The sequence below is a fragment of the Lissotriton helveticus genome, chromosome 2_2 (assembly GCF_964261635.1).
Source record: "Lissotriton helveticus chromosome 2_2, aLisHel1.1, whole genome shotgun sequence".
NCBI classification, from domain to species: domain Eukaryota; kingdom Metazoa; phylum Chordata; class Amphibia; order Caudata; family Salamandridae; genus Lissotriton; species Lissotriton helveticus.
In genome coordinates, this window is record NC_136060.1 from 345,801,950 (window position 1) to 345,815,413 (window position 13,464).

A 13,464-nucleotide genomic window follows, 5' to 3' on the forward strand; every position below is an offset into this window, starting at 1 on the left:
ATCCCCCTTGTATTCCATGTCAAGAGCTTTAGGGCAAGATGTGTGACCAGTTTTTGCAGTCGCAAATGTGTTTTAGGCCTGTTTGAAACAGCAAAAACTGTTTGGCCCATGTACCAACCCTATTTTGCGAGTCGCAAACCATTTGTGACTCAAAATAGGGTTTAACGACTCGCTATTAGGAAGGTGCGTTCCCTTCCTAATAGCGAGAACAAAAGCTTGTAAGAATGTTTTGCAACCGCAATTGCAGTTGCAAAACACTCGCAGTTTACCACCCTTCTGAGAAGGGTAGTAAAGCGCTCACAAACGAAAAGGGGTCCCCAGGGGACCCCTTCCCCTTTGGAAATGCATGCGCAAACATTTTTTAAGGGCAGGCAGTGGTCCCAGGGACCACTGCCTTCCATTAAAAAATGAAATGTTAAATTTTTATTTTTTAAATGCATCCCATTTTACTTTAAGGGAAACGGCTACATTTTAAAAAAAAAGACTGCTTTATTTAAAAGCAGTCCCACACATGAAGGTCTGCTGACCTCAGCATGCCACAATCCCTGGGAGTGCCAGCCATTCCCAATGGGGTCGCAAATTGTGACAGCCTCATTAATATGCATGAGGCATGCCATTTGTGACCCCATTGGGAATCGCTAACAGTGTCTCCGACACTGTTGTATATTGATGTTTGCTACTTGCAAATTGCGACTCGCAATTCAATGCTATTTGCCAGGCGCAAACATCAATGGTCGTACATCAGGCCCCGAATGTGTTACGTGTGGATGTCTTGGTAAATCATAATCAATCAGATCAAGCACCCCCTCTGCCCCACCGCCCCACCCCCCCAGAGAAGTAAGCAATGCCACCCTTGGTAGAACAACAACCAAGACCAAACATAGAACCCCCTTTAACAACAACTCCCTGTCCCCAGAGAGGAGTAGCATTTACATTCTGTGACCGTGGGGCTCGATGTTCTCCCAAGGGACCAGCCCTGGGGAATTGTTTTCCAGACATATATGCTTCCAGACATTCCCAAGTCTTTTCAGGGTCTATGCGCAGTCGGGCCGGGAACATCAAGGAGTACTGGAGGCCTTCCTCCCTCAATGTCTTCTTGACCTCGAGGAAGGAGGCTCGCCACCAGTGAGTCTCCTTAGTATAGTTGGAAAATATAGAGACATTGCAATTGTCTACGACAAACGAGCCCTCCGTCCGAGCATCAGTACATCCCTGTCTCAGTAGTGCTTCAACCTGGCTATAATCACCTGTGGGGGGCGCCCCGATGCCGGCGGGAGCGCCGGTACCCGATGTGCCCTCTCAAGGGTATAGAATGTGGATAGTCCCTCCGGTGGGATGACTGGTCACAGCCATGGCTCGAGGAATGCCACCATATCACCATCTTCCGTTCCCTCTGGCAGGCCCATCACCCGTATATTGTTCCTCCTATTGCAGCCTTCCGCATCTTCACCCCTATATTCCAAGGTGTGGACTCTGTCAGTGAGCTCGGCGACCTGGTGGGTCAGTGTCTGCTGTGCAGGGTGGAGATCCACAATCGAGGTTTCTGCAGTTTTTACCCTCTCCTGTAATTTCGGCTGTTCCGCCTGTAATAGCCAGAGCCCCACCGACACTGAACTAATGTCTTGATGAAGCGTCGCTTTAGTGTCGGCGACAGCTTCAAATATTTTCGTGAGCTGCAATTGAACTGGTTCCGCCTCAGGCAGCTGGTCGAGTTTCACCTGGCTTTGATCCGTTGTGTCACCCTCTTGGTATGGCGGGGTCCACCCCGCCTTTGCACCAGTTTTGCCCATTGTGGCTACAAGAATAACCAGGTGGGGGTAGCCAAGGGTCTTCTTCGGTATGTCGACCCACAGGGGGCAAGTTCAGAAGTGGGGGCTAAAGGTGGAAAGGAGGCGCCAGAGTCCCCCCTTTGTTTTGGATCACAGGGTTACTGTGGGCCTGCTGGTCTCCCAGCTAGCGACCCTGAACAGCGTCCACGCCAGTGGCCCCACAGGGGAGGGTGTAGCACCAGGGAGGGAATCGCCACAGGGCCACTGCGCATGGCCAAGAAGTCTTTTCAGGTGTCCTGCACTGGCAGCCTAAACTGCCTACATTATTCCAGCGCGCCCCCAGGGGCTATTATTAGTAAGGGGTTGCATTTCCTCACAATGAGCTGGGTATAGGTGTTTGCGGGGGTGTGAAGATAGGCCTGATTATTCTAAAGGGGGGGGGGGAGTGCTCTCCCCATCTCCTCTCCGGCTCCCTGGGCCCGAGTAATTCGTGCTGTTTACTGCTCCCACTCTCGGCGTCGCTCTCACCTCTTAAGCTCCCCGCCTGGGCCCAATCCCTCCCCAGGAGCCTCTGCAGGTCAGAACGCCCCCATGCGTCACTCACTGTTCACCTATCTGTTTCTCACCCGGATCAGCTCTAGTGTGTGAAACGTCCTCCGGACTGCAGCAGTTCAACAGCCCAGACTTCCAGGGCCCTCGCGTCTCGCCGCGATATCTCAATGCCTCAACTGCGGGGCCGGCAGCACTCGTTCTCTGCTGCAGTATCTTCCTGCCTAAGCCACCGTGCGACGCCCTTTGGTGTCCACCGAGGGTGACTGGATCCGCTTCACTCCATCCTCTGAAGTCCTTCCTATACTGTGACTCAGACCTCGGCCACCATCTTGGCACATCTTTGGTCTGGGTCTCGCTGTCTCGCCTCTCCAGGGCTTCAAGTCTCCGCAGTTCCTGGGTGCCATCCACCATGCTCCCAGCCTCCCCGAGGATCGTCCGACAGCAAGTGACTCTGCATGTCCGAGATTATGCAGGATTTCTGTCAGGCCAGCATGGAGCAGCTCACTCCCACATCCACCATTACAAGCGGTCAAGCCACGTCCCCCTTCCTCCTCATCATTCTTACAGTAACTCAAAACGTTTCTCATCTGTCATTCTGGATAATGTTCAAGTAGGCTGCTGGCCTCCTTATGTAAGTCTTTTTGCATGTACATCCTTTCAGCTAATAATTCTTGTTGATCAGCACACTACTAGTCCCTTTGTAGATCTTATTAACTGCAGGTGGTTGCCAAAAATGATTAGGCCACAGTACTTTAAAGCTCCGTTTTGAAAAGACAGATTTTAGTTTTCAAAAGAAAGTAGGGCCCCTGGTAGTTTGAGTGGAGAAGTGAATAACTCGTAATGAATACATTCGAATTAACATTAATTTGAAAACATCATCATTTTTCAATTTATTGTTCAGCAGAATCATTTTTACCTTCATCTTTTTGTAAGTCTTGAACCCCAGTTTTCCTCTTCCACCACTTCACACCCCAGTCTACCACTCTCTGCCTGTACACACTTTGTACCCTTAACGATCCCCGCTGTAGTATTTACTTTTTGGGGAAAACCCATTTTCCTTTCCAGCTATCACTGGATCACCAGTATGTTGTTAACAAAACACATGATCCTACCACATTGTTGCCCGTGTATCATATTGTTTCCCTATACACATCTTCTGTGCAGCTTAATCATCTTGAGCAGACTTCACCTATCATCAAAATGTGAAGCTCCATTTAATTGATACCCATATCCTTGTTCACTTTTCTCATTACTTATCCTATCTAAATTGCTTTGTAACTCCACATTTCTTTTTTTATTATTATTATTATTTTTATTGATTGAAAATCAGGGCAAAAATACCTTCATACGATATTCACGAGTGGCTGCAATACATACATAAGATATTCACGAGCGACTGCAATACAGTCATGAGATATTCACTAGTGCCTGTAATCTGAGCAAGACATCAAATCAACGCTACACGTTCCCACTGCAATAATTCGGAAAAAACAATACATTTGGCCCTCCTCCCCAACCCACCGGCATTACAATCATGTTACGGGGATACCTCACCTGCGTCGAGTTCTGGTGGGTCACAGATATATCCTCTAAACTTATTCCATGCTCCCCATACCTCCTCCCATTTTCGGGGACAACCACGATGGATAAAAACCGCCTTTTCGGCCACCATTGCCTCATCCATATCCTTGCACCATTTTCGGAGTGTAGGCATAGCAATGTTGCGCTTAGCGAAAGTCATACCTAGCATCGCCCAATCCTGCTCTTGGTGAGTGAGGTCGTTTGATTCCCATACATGTAATAGACAGCGTCTTGGTTCTGGCAGTATCGAGATATCCACCGTCTGAGATATGGTGCGCATTACCTTGGCCCAGTACGCTGCTATATGAGGACAGTCCCAGACAGTATGAAAAAATATACCCTCTTTCCCACATTTCCGTAAACAGTATCGGTGTTGGGCTTTCCCTATTGCATAAAGTGTCATTCTAGTGTGATATGTGCGGTGTAACTCCACATTTCTGTTTGAATTTTTAAATGAATTCTGTTTAGGCAGAGTACATCGCTCATTGTTTTCATTATATTGTATTCGGTACCCTTTAGTAATTTGTTGCTCTTACCTCAATTGGTACACACAAATGTGATCAGTTTGTCAATTTATCCATCCACTTTACTTTACCAGGTGCTGTTCTCGAAGAGTTCGTGATTTGTGGTGGCAAGGAATTCCTCCCAGTGTAAGAGGGAAAGTGTGGAGTTTAGCAATAGGCAATGAATTAAATATCACTGCTGGTGAGTTTACGAAATATATAGATGTAATTGAATAAAGAAAGTTTTTTGTTTTTTTCTTTTTTGCAGTTTTTTTAATGTTACTATAAAGCAAGTAGTCGAATAATAGTTCACTTATTTTTCAGAACTCTTTGATATTTGTCTATCCAGAGCCAAAGATAGGTGGAAATCCTTAAGTACAGGAAGTTCAGAATTAGAGAATGAGGGTGAGTATGCATGTTTTCTAAAGATTTTAACCCACTGCATATTTTTCTAATACTATTGGATTTCAGTCAGCCGACTAGTTATGTTGAGGTTCTGCATATTTCTTGACTTTTTGTAAGCGTCTGCTTAAATGACAGGTCTTTCTGTGCTGCATTCATTTTGGATTACACATTTCTAAGTTACTGCACTGTTATCAAGATACTCTTCAGTAATTTTCACGTATATAAAATGAGAGAATAATTTTAGTAATACTCGTAAGCGATGTTGCTTTTAGAGCAAATTTATTGGGGCAGCTTCATGTAATTCACCACATTACTCTGATGATATGCAATATTTTGTGTATTATTTTTTGCATCATCTTTTGTTCCTGAAGCATGAGACCCATTATCAAGCTCATGATTGCATTTTTGCATTTTACTGGAAGGTGCAGAGGGTAATGTCCTGTATACTCCTCTTAGCCACTAATGAATGGATGGTGGACCAAACACGGTCCTATCCTAATGGAAATTTGATTCTAACTTAGGCACATATGCTGCATCCAGTTGTGTTTTTTTTTTAAGAGCAGAAGAAACTCCTCATTTAAGAAGATTAAGGACCGTATTTGTAACAAATGGTGACTAATTGTAGGTTAATAATTTTTGAAGAAACCCTATGTGTTAGCCTGGGATGCCATATTCTTCGGTGATGCATACTTTCTACAGTCCAGCGCTGACCTATGTCCGCACAGGGGTACTGTTGACTGCAGAAAGTCCGTATTTGCGATAGAAATATTTAATAACCGTAGTATGGTGGAAGAGAATGTCCTTTCGTGGAATAAAGCCTCAGTTAACTTGATTAGGTGATCAACAGCCATCTGCTATCCTGGATTAATCCACAATCTGCCATACAACCTTTAGTGAAGTATACAGCAGAGGTTGTGAAAACTATCCAGGCAGATTAATGTAAAGCCGAGTGGCATAAATGACTGTCCTCTACATCAGTAAAACAGTAATGACTAATCAGAATGCATTTATTGTATGTGAATATTGTATTGTGGGTGTCATGCAATAAAATGAAACGTAGATCTATTTTTTGCATCAATTACTATATAAAGTATTTTAAGGAATCAAAACTTCAGCTAAAAGTTTTAGACATAAATAAGTGTTTTTTAAAATGTACTATCATTTAGATTCCATTTTGTAGTCAACACTTAATCCCTACAGTATTTGGTAAATCAATTTATTTCTTTTACAATATACTTGGGACCCATTTGTTGAGATTTTAAACGTGCAATAATTGTTTTTATTTCTAGATTCTGGATTATCTGCTGGGGACAGAGAAGCAAGTTTGGAATTAATTAAATTGGATATTTCTAGAACATTTCCAAACCTCTGTATTTTCCAAAAAGTATGTATTTTGATTGAATAATATTTTGCCAACTCTTTTATTAACTAACTGCATATTTTTAAATTGTCTAGCAAGTATCTGTGTTTAGTGCTGCCCCATGTATTATTACCTAACACATCCACCTTCAGCCCGGTGTCAAAAGACCAAGATAGGCACTGTGTGCTGCAGCGTGCCAGTGGGCAAATCTAATCGATGTGATGGATTCAATAATTACAGAAAAAAGGAATATATTACTGAATGGTGCATGTATATGAATATAGTCAAAAGTGAGCTATTACCAAAGGTTTCAGGTGTGGCTTCTTTCACTTAAGTCTATCAGGTTAACCTCAAATAGGTCAGTCGCACTCCCCTCATGTAATGAGGACTGATAGTGGAGTCCAGGAAGAAATATGATGTCTGAGTGGTAAGTGGCCTGATTTGGCTATAGATTAGAAGGGAGTTATAATGTATCAAAGAAAGGAAGGGAAAGGCAGGACACAGGAAGTGCGGTGTTCCATGCTTAAACGCCAGAAATAAACAATGCCCATCTTACATCAGAGAGCATGAAGTATGTGATGCGGGTATACTTGGAAGGGGAAAAAGAAATGCTTGTGTGGTGGCCCCTTCCAAAACTTTAAGAGGTGATGTGGGTAAGTGAGGATTGTCCAGTTTGAACAGACAGTCTTTTATAAAGTGGAGGATTCAAAAGTAACAGGGAGCCAGTATAACCTGACATTGTATTGTGATAGTTTTTGTGAGTATCAGCTAGTCCTAGTGTGCAAGGGCTAATCATCTTCCTTGTGGTATTGGATGCTAAAGTCAGATGGAAGATTGTGATATGACCTCTGGATTTGCAAGTATGATGAGGACTCGGAGTGTTTGTGCACAAACGCAAAGGACAGTGTCAGAGGTAACTTTGACTTGTCCATGTCCTTTAAAGGCCATGTTCCTCTGTATTCTCTATATGCCAGTGATAACTTGATGCAACTAATTCTGCTGTAATTACCAACACTTCCCTTTGCATTTTTTCTGAGTTGGAAGTGACCAGTGACTTGAGAAGCATTCGAAGTCTGAGGGTTTGTAAAATTCTTTTGCTTCTCCATCAAAAATTATTACTATTGTGGCCAGTTCCAGCTAGTGAAACTGGACAGCCCACTTCTTTATCACAGGTCATAGACTCACAATCTCTCCTATTCCAGTTTGTTTCTCTGAAGAAAATGTCTGAAATGTGGATGCTACTGCTCTATGGAAGGGACAGCTTGTTGAATGTGGCTATGTCACAGTGTGTGGACTAAGTCGATGGAGGACTTGATTTACAAAAGCCCTGCTTTTTAACGTGCCCATAGAATGGTGCACGTCCACATCTACTAGTTTTGCGGTCTTATGTTTAGAGTAATCACTTTGAGACAATAAGTTGTTTACTGACGTGGTAGGAGTGAAAATGATGAGCAGTCTCTTGGCCAAGCACCCTCTGTGTGAGTGATGTTTGAGCGTCCAGACTACTGCCTGGAAACATTAATAACATTAACGATTTGGTCTCTGATCACTTCCAGCAGCCATTGGTTTTCTTCACCTAAAATGTGCATTCAGTCTACTCCCAAATGCTCTCCACCTACAATGTGTCATTCAATCTACTCACCATGTAGGGATTCAGCATTATGCGCAGATACAAGTCTTCCCAGAGATACTGCAGGGGAAGTGGTGTCTATCTTCTGTCATGGGCATTGTAGATATTACATCTTGGGTTTACAGGGCTACCCTCTACCGGTATGAGGGGAAATCCACATTCCCTAGGTCTAACATTTCGCCTGATACCATAGTGCACTGTGGTCCAGATGGAGTTACTGTGCTGCATTGCGGAAGCATCTGGACATGCTTGTGACTACTCCCACGTTTTTGTTGCCTGACTGCCTACTTGCCTGCAAGACTCCCAACCTTTGCTTTTCCAGATGTGAGACTACGATGCAGGCGGTGATGATGGTGAGCACTTGAAGACTACATTGTAGCTTGAGGAGTCAAGAAAGTAAGGGGAATAAGGTCCTTTACCTTTCTTACTGCTACATAAGGCTAGATAAAGGCACTGACCCCCCCAAGGCAACTAGTGATCATCAATAACTAACGGGTTACCAACAAAGGAGCAGTTGTCTTAAGCTGCTCATGGCAACAGCATGTGAACATACTACCACAGGCATTGCACTTGTCACTGTTTACAGATTGCTACTGTATACTAGCATATTGAACCTTATGCATGTTTGTTAAGGACTGTTCATCGCTTATCCGGGCCCTTAACAGGAAGTGAAGTAATGCAAAGCAGAGTACTTAGAACTTCGGTATTCTTTGTACTGAATCAATTGGTATATTGAAATTATTCAACAGATCAACTGCCAGAGTGATTGACGGAAAACAATTTTTGGCTTTGATTGGTCTTTCTCAAATGTAGCAATACATGGAAAAAGCCGGATAAGACCCACCAGTGAAACAAACTACTCCGTAAACTATAAGAACTAGCCTGCAATAAAGGAAGAATCTGATACGGAGTTGCCCCTCTTCTCAATGACACATGGTCAAAATTGAGATCAGCTCACACGTTTTCATTCCCTTCGAATGCCCTTTGCGGAAACACATTTAATAAAAAATATAAAAAATTCTATGAATAACTGTGAGCTGCCTAAGGCAAATCACAAGGTAAACGGCGTAAAACTGTTCATCATAAAGTCCCTAGCAAGATAGTTTACACTAAAGATGTCCAATATATCAAGGCTCACTCTTAGGACAACACCCCACTGTCAAGCTCTACTCACCAAATGCAAATGACCCTAAGCGGTAATCCTGTATGGTAATGGAGCGTATTGAGATAGGGAAAGTGTACTTGCTAAGGTGATATTTCATTTGCTATTGGTGCTGCCAGTACTCGTTAAAACACGACCAATCGTCTTCCAATTGAATTTTGGTAACAAGCTCTCCGCTTGAGACTGATTTTATTCTCCCTGACATACCTTCTAAGGCTCAGAATAACATTTGTACTACCTAAACTGTAGAAGCTATAGCGCACCCAGGTACTGAAAATCACCTGTAGCATTGACAGTGGATGATGGCTCAGGGCTACAGCTGGGAGACTCAATTTTGGAGAACTCGCCTTGCCAAAACCAATGTCATAGACTCACCAAACAGCTCGAACAAACAGAACTTCATCCCTTAAATTCCAATAAGAAGAAAAAAAACTTTTTTTAAAAATTAAACCGTGGTTGTATAGTGTCTTAAAAAGTTCTTCTATGAAACTACAACAAGACCTAACTCGAAGATAAGAAAGAGTAATGGTTGATGCATTAAAGGGAAATAATCTTGAAACCAATGAGGTGGAAAATTCCAGAACTGCTGATGGCAAAAACTCCCTATATGTGTATCCGATTTTCTCCAGGGGTGGTAAGAAGGCAGCTAGTACAGGCAGCAGTATACAAATGGACAAAGTGTGAAATCAGCTGCCAAAAAAGAGAGAGTTTGGTATGATCATTAAAACAAATGTATGCACAAATTCAGATGGCGCAATTCTGGTCTATTAAACTCCCTTCCATCATGAAGGGCCCCTAAAAGTAGTGGCTATAGAAGCTAGTGAACAATAATTAAATCCACTAGATGCCTTTTCTGTGGGGAAGGAAGATGTGGGAAGCAAATTGCTAAATGATACAGAAAAATGTGATCTTATGTCTAGAGTCAGTGCCAACACATGTAATTATGAGTTCATTGATTCATACCCAGTTGTCAGTATACCAAGAGGACTGAATAAATCAAACCTTCTAACTTTATTTTATGCAATTCTCTTCTACTCTGACTACTGCTTAACCATTTCAGAAGGGTTGTTGAAGAGGGTAGAAAGTGACCATGACCCCTTAATAGTAAGTCTTGCTATAAGTGGTAACAGGCAGAGAACACATAGAATGTAACTAGGTAGCACTTCATCTAGAGATCCTCCCGACAAATAGGAGCACATGCGATGGACTATGAAAAGTAGCACAAAGAAGCTCCGCACCTGTCTGCCATACTATCCAGGTTTGGCTATATAATCCTGGATAATGCAGAGGAAATAATATAATATTTGACTCCTTCCAGCTAACGCTCTTTGAAATAAAATTATAATGGACTTGCCCTGACAAGTCACCGAAGACCTGATATTCTTAATAATTATGGATGGTATTATCTAGAGTAGTTTAATATAAAATGCAAGGTTTAAAAGAGTTAGTACCACCTTCATCTATCTAATGAATTGTATTTCCAGCAAATTAGAAGAGTATAAAAATCAAATTAAGATTAAAAAAAGGAAAGTCCAATATAATTTATGGATCAAGCTAAAAGACGCAAAATATAGGAAGGTTTGAAAAAGGTTTTGGGAAATTGTTACTTATGCTGGGGTGAGCGAGGTCAATTGACAGGAATGCCATATTGAGGCTAGAAGTGAGTTAGCTGCTTTAGTAATCTGTACAAGGGAGAGAGTTCTGGCATCAAAATAGAGAGAATTCGTAGATCGAAATAGAATGGGAGGTGATCTTTTGAAAATCTTTCCCTGACTCTATTGGCTCGAAAGTAGAAAGAGCATTGTTAAGTATGAAAATGATAAAGCTCCTGGTCCTGATTTAATTCCCTTAGACTTGTACTATCCTGAATCCAAATTGTTATTCATGTGTGTTATTTCTGGTTTTAATTCTGTTGTAGCTTCCAACGCTGTACCTCCCCCCTGTTTGGCCTCTGCGAACCTGGTCCCTTTACTTAAGGCAGCCGCAGAAGCCTATCTAATTATCAAGCCAATCTCAATACTGGACTGGACTTTCAAGATAATTGGGAAGGTCTTGTTAAATTGACTGCAAGGTTGGTCAAATGCCAAGAATATATTGTCTGATGCACAGTCCGGTTTTAGGGCATGGACTGGACTGGCTGGCCAAGCAGAGCTACGTGATATTTTTGAAATACACTGTAGCCAAATAGACTTCAGTGTAACTGACCTTCGTTGACCAAAAGTCAGCCTTTGACCTTGTCGGTTGTGGAAAACTATGGGGTTTGAGGATTCACATTTGGTTGCAATTAATAGATTACATGCAAATAATACTGCTGAAGTCTGCTATAGCCCCCATGGAGAATGTAGAAACAGGTTTTTGGTGGGCAAAAGAGTTAGAGAGGGTTGTGTATTAACTCTGGTTTTATTTAGCTTATTTTGAAACAATGGTGTACGTTATTTCATGGAGGCTGATCTAGATGTCCAAAAAATAGCTGTCAGTAAGTCCGGCGTCCTCTTGTTAACAGACAATACAGTCTTGCTGCCTAGAACTGAAACTACAATGTATAGGCTGCTAGAAAGATTTGCAGTCTACTGTGTGGAGAGGAACTTGGCAACAAATACTAGTAAATCTAAGTCTATGGTATTGAAACAGTCTCCCAGGCTAAAAAGACAATTTAGGGTACAGAGTGAGCTGATAGAATGTATGGCCGATATTATTATTTAGCGATACAAAAGGGGATGATGGACGGAGCGTTTGAACAAATCAAACACTCACCCCCAGTCAACTGATCTGGGTTTAATCCATCACCATTCTTTAGTTCACTCAGCCACCCCAGGCACAGGGTCAGACTGATTTGCATATAGCCATGTCTGAACTGGGGTGGCTGAGTGAACTAAAGAATGGTGATGGATTAAACCCAGATCAGTTGACTGGGGGTGAGTGTTTGATTTGTTCAAACGCTCCGTCCATCATCCCCTTTTGTATCGCTTTGTTCGCCCTAAGTGTAGCAGGGTATACTCAGACGTGAGTCCCTTGTTCACTTGGCCACTGGATTCAAGATAGCCTGGCTGATGAGGATTATGATTCCGAAACCGGTCCCAGGATGCTTGTTTCCGGTCCAGGGAAGACATGGCTTGGCAGTTCGGGCTGGACTGTTCCCATAAGGCACAGGGTCAGACTGATTTGCATATAGCCATGTCTGAACTGGGGTGGCTGAGTGAACTAAAGAATGGTGATGGATTAAACCCAGATCAGTTGACTGGGGGTGAGTGTTTGATTTGTTCAAACGCTTCGTCCATCATCCCCTTTTGTATCGCTTTGTTCGCCCTAAGTGTAGCAGGGTATACTCAGACGTGAGTCCCTTGTTCACTTGGCCACTGGATTCAAGATAGCCTGGCTGATGAGGATTATGAATCCGAAACCGGTCCCAGGATGCTTGTTTCCGGTCCAGGGAAGACATGGCTTGGCAGTTCGGGCTGGACTGTTCCCATAAGGCACAGGGTTAGACTGATTTGCATATAGCCATGTCTGAACTGGGGTGGCTGAGTGAACTAAAGAATGGTGATGGATTAAACCCAGATCAGTTGACTGGGGGTGAGTGTTTGATTTGTTCAAACGCTCCGTCCATCATCCCCTTTTGTATCGATATTATTATTTAGGTATTTGATTCAAAGGGAACTAAAATGTAAAGGGTACACGGGAAAGGCTAGTGCTGTACTATCGCAAACTAAGAAAGCTTTTCTTGAATTTAAAAATAAGGCGATAGCCAATTTATAAAACACAATCCTCCAGATTTATAAGCAGAAGATAGTGGCAGCTGCAGTTTATGGAGTGTTCTAATGTGTTATGGCAATTTAATCATGCTACAAGTGGGGGAGAATATTTCTCAGCTCCTTGTTAAATATGTGCCTGGGTACACCTCTAACGTCTTTGTATGTATCACTCCCAATTTTGATATGATTGCCCTCAGACCTGTATTGTACTGGATACGCTTGCATAGGAATCCCTGTGCATCCATTATTCAAACTACTGTACATTGTAAAATAGATGTCAAAATATGGAGGCATTGGGGAAAGTAATTGGATATCCTAAATCAAGAAATGTTTGGTAGCTTCATAGACAAGTCATTTTAGGAATTATCTTACTCCAGTTTGTACCGGTACTATAGCAGTTGTTAAGAAATGGTACTGGTGTCTCAAATTTTTGGAAAATATTTCTAGGGCTAGGGTAGGTAGCATTGTGGCAAGCTATCTTGAGAACAAGGCTGAAATAGAATTTGAGCAATACTTGGATTTAATTGATCCAGAAAAGCAGCGTTCCTTATTTTAACTCTATTTGTCTTTTATGCAAATTGGTCGTTTATGCTTAGGAATTTAATTATTTTCATTTTGATCATTTCATCCATGCATTGTAAGGCTATTTCTGATGACCATAAACTGTAAGCAGTGGCAGATCACTGAACCAATCTTTAATAACAGGTACATTTTCAAACAGAACAGAATATTGTATTGGAATTTTCAGTT

General features: G+C 42.4%; 1 protein-coding gene across 9 annotated transcripts in view; it reads left to right on the top strand.

Moving 5' to 3' along the window:
- TBC1D14 (TBC1 domain family member 14) overlaps window positions 1-13,464 on the top strand; it is an 830,696-nt gene that overhangs the window by 708,561 nt on the left and 108,671 nt on the right. For all 9 annotated transcript variants that reach the window (XM_078678508.1, XM_078678510.1, XM_078678509.1 and 6 more), the window contains 3 exons: window positions 4,501-4,607; window positions 4,730-4,810; window positions 6,100-6,194. In XM_078678508.1, the coding sequence (XP_078534634.1) occupies window positions 4,501-4,607; window positions 4,730-4,810; window positions 6,100-6,194 (283 nt within the window). The remainder of the gene's footprint in view (window positions 1-4,500; window positions 4,608-4,729; window positions 4,811-6,099; window positions 6,195-13,464) is intronic.